At 53.0% G+C, this 5808-nt stretch overlaps 1 protein-coding gene across 1 annotated transcript in view; it reads left to right on the top strand.

The window, feature by feature from the left end:
* The first annotated feature begins 4324 nt into the window (after nucleotides 1–4324).
* The window catches only part of LOC135977179 (R3H domain-containing protein 2-like), a 31750-nt gene continuing 30266 nt past the window's right edge, over nucleotides 4325–5808 (top strand). The window contains exon 1 of the mRNA XM_065576488.1: nucleotides 4325–4369. Coding sequence (XP_065432560.1) covers nucleotides 4325–4369 — 45 coding nt within the window. The remainder of the gene's footprint in view (nucleotides 4370–5808) is intronic.

The raw sequence follows: 5808 nt of genomic DNA, 5'->3' as shown, positions 1-5808 counted from the left end.
CCGGTGTTTCCTGGTGGCGGGGGTGAGCTGAGGGCAGCTGCAAATCAAACTCCCGGTTTATGGTAGTGCAGGCGAAGGTTGTTGAGCTGGAATCCTGGATGGCCCCGATATTTGGAACCCTCAAATTTACCATGCACCCCATGTGGCTCCTGCTTGGGGCTTCGTCCCTGTTCTCGTGTGTCCTCGTTACAGCCTGCTCTGAAGGAAGCACGCAGCAGGCCGGCAAGTGGCATTGGCACAGGCACACTGGTTTGTGGGGGACTCCGTCACATGCCTGCACCCTGGTTTTCCTGGCTAAGGACAGCTGGAGGCAGCTCCCTCTGCACCGTTCCCAGCCTAGCTGGAAGGGGCTGCTTGAATTATGCTAGATTCCAGGCCTCAGGGTGTTGGCCCCCTCCCTCCCTGGAGATTTGCCCCATCAGGGTCACGGTACCTGGATAACCACTTGGAGGAGATCGTTGTAAACAGGGATACGCTGCAGTTCGCACTGCAGCTGCTGTCCCTGGCGTGAAGTCCAGGAAATCTCTCCCAGTGCAAATAATGGCTTTGCCCGTTTGCACAGGGGCACCTACCCCCAGGGCTGGAATTGGGGCAAATCCCAGTGTAGCTACATGCTGCCTGGAGTCCCGCTGCCCCCTCTGTCTCTTTCCCTCCCGCTGGTCATACGTTTGCTGCAATCGGAACGTGGCTGGCAATGGCCAAGACAGCACAGGCCGCAGCTTGTTCAGCAGTTACTGCAATTCCCCAGCATCCACGGGTGTTCCCCACCAGGACTCTGGGGTATCAAGTGAGATGTTTATCTAAAGCACCTCGCCCAGTTAGCAGCACAGTCTCGCCAGGGAGATTTCCTAGATCCCTGCTGATGGCAAATCCATGGGCTTTTGGTCCAACGGCAACAGGGGCCCAAGATACACCTGCCATTGGGAACCCACAGTACAGGAGAGGCTGCTTCCTGCTTGGATCATGTTTGCTTCCCTTTATTGACGCTATGGAAGAAAACTACCTTGATCAGGAGTGAGACCGCAGTGTGGAGCAGGTGTCTGATCAAGTAAGTGTGGGCCACTGGGTCCGCCTTCCCCATTCAAAGCCCGAGAAACCACAGGGAACTAAAGAGATTGAGGGACAGAATTCCTCATGCAGGCATAGGGCTGGAGTAACCACCACAGCTCCCCCGTACCTGCCATGGGGCGGGGAGGGGTGTCACTGCATCGATGTAAGTGTGGATCTGATGACCCCTCCCTCCGCCAGCCCTCTGGCCCACGTGGCTATTCCCTCCCCCACCACCTCACTCTTTGCTACACTGATCCATGTCTCTGTGTCCAGGGCCTGAGGTTGCAAAGGAGATCTAGCGAGTCTGGCGCCCTGTTCCTGTTCACCTCGCTCCGTTCGGCCCCATCGGGAATATACGACGTGCTGCCGGGCAGACTCCGCTCGCCCCCTGGCTGAGCAGTGTTCGTGCCAGGAGCACCTTCTCCTGGCACACTGAGATTTACGCTGGCTTCCAGTGCATTGCAGGAGCTGGTTTCAACCCAAGCGTCCTTACACAGGTACGGTGCTGCCTGCATAGGACTCTGCCTCTCCTCGCATGACGCTGGAGTAGCTGAGATGTTCACGCGAGATGGGAGGGACCTGGCAGCTGGAGTGCTGTCAGCAAGGGGTCCTCAACTCTGGAACTCGGAGCCCCAGTGGATCGTGGTTCCCAGCCCTTTTCTGGGCTGGAGGGGAAGGGCTGATTAGTAACTGTCACACAAGGTGCCCTTTAAATACATTGAAATCAATAGATGAGCGCTGCCCCTCACCCCAGCTCCTGCAGGGTTTCAGTGGGCCGAGCTAGCCTCGTACGTACAGACCCACCGTGCTGCGGCAGCTTCACGCTGGATGGACGCGGCTGCCCAAACGGGGTTTGCATCAGTGCCGTCTCACCGGTTCAGTGCCAGGACGTGTGAACTTCGTGCTCTCTAGTGCAAACGAAGCTAGAAACTGTACCCCAGGGAGCACCTTGTATTACAGCTCTTGGGATACGCTCAATAACCAGGTGACCCCTTCGGCCACAAGCGGGGAGGGCTGCAAGGGCTTCATCTGCATTTGCATGGGAGGGAAGCTTCATGCCTGGGGGTGCTCTTTGCACCTATGCTGCTGGCTTGTTCCCCCGTATTCCCATGCAACGTGCCAGCAGCCTCCTTGCAAGTCTAGAGCACAAACAATGCCCTTTGCTTCAGCATCTCTCCTGCGCTTCCCTGTCTCTGACCTAGATTTCATGGCGCGCACCCGGGGTCTGAGCAAACGGCGCTCAGCTGTGAAAAGCAGGAGCTGGGCAAGTTCCATGTGGTGCCTACCCGGCCCCCTGCTGCAATCCAGACTGTCTGGGGTAGGGGGGCTGACTCCCTGTCTCTTCCTCCCACCCAGGATTTGCTGCCTCCCAGCTGGGGGACAGGTGCAGCCGAGGAAAGCCTCACACACGTTCGTTTCGTGAAGGGGAAACGCTGCTGGCTCGAAAATGAGGCGTGTATTTAGGCTGCCATCTTTAAAAGGCCTGATGAGCCTGTAGTGATGTGCACCCCTTCCTCCCAGGGCAGCGCTCTGAAAGGTCCCCAGGGAGAAGCACATGCAGGCTGTGGACTCTCCTCCTGCAGGTGGCTGTGCTGAGAGAGGAAGTGGCGCTGGTCAGGGTCTGCAGCACTTTCCTCTCTGCTTTAAGTCTGGCTTAATAACCAGCTGTGGTGTTTAAACCAAAGGGCCCCTGCAGCTTTCTTGGACATGTGCCAGGCCTGGTCACACCCTCTGAAGCATGCGGTTCCTTGAGGGTAGGAAGGCCAGGTAGCACAGGAGGGGCTGGAGGCGTGCTAGGGATTTCCTTTTACCCCACTGCTAATTTTGATGCTGCACAAGCTGCGGTACGCCAGGGGCTGCGCTAAGCTACCCTGAGCCAGAGAGGGGATGGGTTGGAGAGACTCATTGGCATGGCAAAGGAGCCTTAAGCCTGCAGAGTGCGTGATGGGCCAGTTAGCTGGGTCTTCTCTGTGCTGGGCTAAGCTCCCTGGCACACGCAAGGCTTGCCGGTACTTTTCCCAGTACTTAATCCTTTGTCCAATTCTGTAGCTACTCCATGCATGGAGCAGCTTAAGAATCTGGACCCCGTGCAGCCCTGTGAAGTCCTGCTGGCCTGAAGAGCAAAAGATGCTGCCTGGGAGCAAGGGGACCAGAGCGGAGAGCTCCAGGGTTAACCCCAAATCCAGGGAGTTAAAAAATGATGGTGAGTTCTGGGGCTAATCACCGAGAGCCCTGCAGCTCAGCTGGGTTCGGTTGCCACAGGAGTCACTCTGAGCACACGCTCTCTGCCACTGAGCATGTGCCGCCAGACTAGCTTAGTGGTGAGCTGCGCAGAGCGCTGCTGCAGAGCCAGTCAGTCACCGCCTCCCTTAGCTTCGGACTCCTCACAGCTTTGCTGAGACCGGCTCTAGTCCAGAGAGAAATATACAGCCCCTGCCGCGCAGTCGTGCAGCCCCAGGCCCTGGTTCTGCAAGGAGGAATTCCAGTCCATTCAGTTCAAGGGGACGGTGTGTGTATCGAGTTATTCCCTGGGGCGTTCGCAGGATCAGGGCCCACGTTAGGCAGGCAGTGCACACTCCAGGCACATGGGTAGGCTTGGCAGAATGATAACTTGGACTGAGAATATCGATATTTATTTTCAAGCATTTTTTTCTCCACTTTCTGTCAATTTGACATTTTCACAGTTGTGGGAAGTTCTGGGGGGATCAGAAAATGAGGGGGGGTGTGGGACAGTAATTATTTAATGACAATAGATGTGCAGATTCAAAAAGTTAAGATTTATAACCATTTAAAACACAAAGGTGTCGACATCACATATCAGAATGGACAAAGTAAATATCCTTAAAGCAAACTCTAAGAAGAGTTCTCAAGCAGCATTTTTCTTACTTTGCCTACCTGTAAGTTTTGATGATCCTGGGTGGAAATATTTTTTGTTGTTGGTTTGTGTGTGTACAATGACATTGACATTCATGGATGAAAATCGAATCCTTCCAAGCCTACGCAAAGGGTTCCGTTTCAGAAGAGCTGGGATTCATTTCCCTGCTCCGCTTCAGACTCCCTGTGTGAATGTGAGCAAGTCATTTGGTCTTCAGTGTTGCTTGTCAGGTATGGGGGGAAAGTCTTGAAATGATTGGGGTGGGGTGGATTTAAGGGACTCATACTCTATGGATCCGTGTCTTTCCATTTTGCAGCTTCTGATGTAAATGTTTCCTCGGGCAGAGTGTGAGGAGACTATTTATAATTACCAACATCTCGAAAGGTTTTAGAGGGAAGAATGGCTGGTCAAGAATATTCAGGTGTTGTTCACGTGGGCTCTGAGGTACGTCAACACTGCAGAGAAAAACCCGTGGTCCCGAGTCTCAGAGTCCGGGTCAGTTGACTCTGGCTGTGGGGCTAACAAATTGCTGTGTAGACGTTTGGGCTCGGGCTGGAGCCAGGACTTTGAGACCCCATCCCCCATTGCTGGGTTTCAGAGACCGGACTCCAATTGCTGGTTTGAGGCCCACAGTCCAAGCCCTGTGAACCTGAGTCAGTTGACTTGGGCTCTGAGCGACACGGTCGTGGGTCTTTAACTGCAGTGTAGACGTACCATAAGGTGCTGATTCAAGAAAGCACTTTAAACATCTTAAGTTGCATGGGGCTTTAAGCGTGTGCTTAAATTTAAACACCTACTTAAAAAGATTTCTTTGTAGCTCAAGACAGTCATTCATCATCCCACTTCAAGTATGTTGGAATATAAGCACATAAGAACAGCCATACTGGGTCAGACCAAAGGTCCATCTAGCCCAGTGTCCTGTCTTCCGACAGTGGCCAATGCCACGTGCCCCAGAGGGAATGAACAGAACAAGTAATCATAGACTCATAGACTCTAAGGTCAGAAGGGACCATTATGATCATCTAGTCTGACCTCCCGCATGATGCGGGCCACAAAACCTGACCCACCCACTCCTGGAAGAATTCTCTCCCTTGACTTAGCTGGTGAACTCCCCAAATCATTATTTAAAGACTTCAAGTCTCTGAGAATCCTCCAGCAAGCGACCCCTGCCCCATGCTGCGGAGGAAGGTGAAAAACCTCCAGGGCCTCTGCCAATCTACCCTGGAGGAAAATTCCTTCCCGACCCCAAATATGGCGATCAGCTGAACCCCGAGCATATGGGCAAGATTCTCTAGCCAGACCGCCTGGAAAAGTTCTCTGTAGTAACTTTTAATATCCCATCATCGACCACCGTTATTGACTAAAATCACTGCATCCCATCAAACCATCCCCTCCATAAACTTATCAAGCTTAATCTTAAAGCCAGAGAGGTCTTTCGCCCCCACTGTTTCCCTCGGAAGGCTGTTCCAAAACTTCACCCCTCTGATGGTTAGAAACCTTCGTCTAATTTCAAGCCTAAACTTCCCGACGGCCAGTTTATATCCATTCGTTCTCGTGTCCACATTAGTACTGAGCTGAAATAATTCCTCTCCCTCCCTGGTATTTATTCCTCTGATATATTTAAAGAGAGCAATCATATCCCCCTCAGCCTTCTTTTGGTTAAGGTAAACAAACCGAGCTCCTCGAGTCTCCTTTCATCATCAAGTGATCCAGTATGGAATATATGTCAAGGAGCATCAGGAACCAAACAAAACACTCGTCCTGAGAGCCTCAGGACACCTGGGTTCCAGTCTGACTGACACAGACTCCCTGTGTGACCTGCAGCAAGTCCCATTTTCAAAAGCACCTAAGTCCCATTTTCAAAAGTGACACCGCACTTAGGA

This window comes from Chrysemys picta, chromosome 22 (assembly GCF_011386835.1).
Source record: "Chrysemys picta bellii isolate R12L10 chromosome 22, ASM1138683v2, whole genome shotgun sequence".
NCBI classification, from domain to species: domain Eukaryota; kingdom Metazoa; phylum Chordata; order Testudines; family Emydidae; genus Chrysemys; species Chrysemys picta.
Note: the sequence above shows the minus strand (reverse complement) of the source record. Positions and strands in the feature narration are given on the sequence as shown.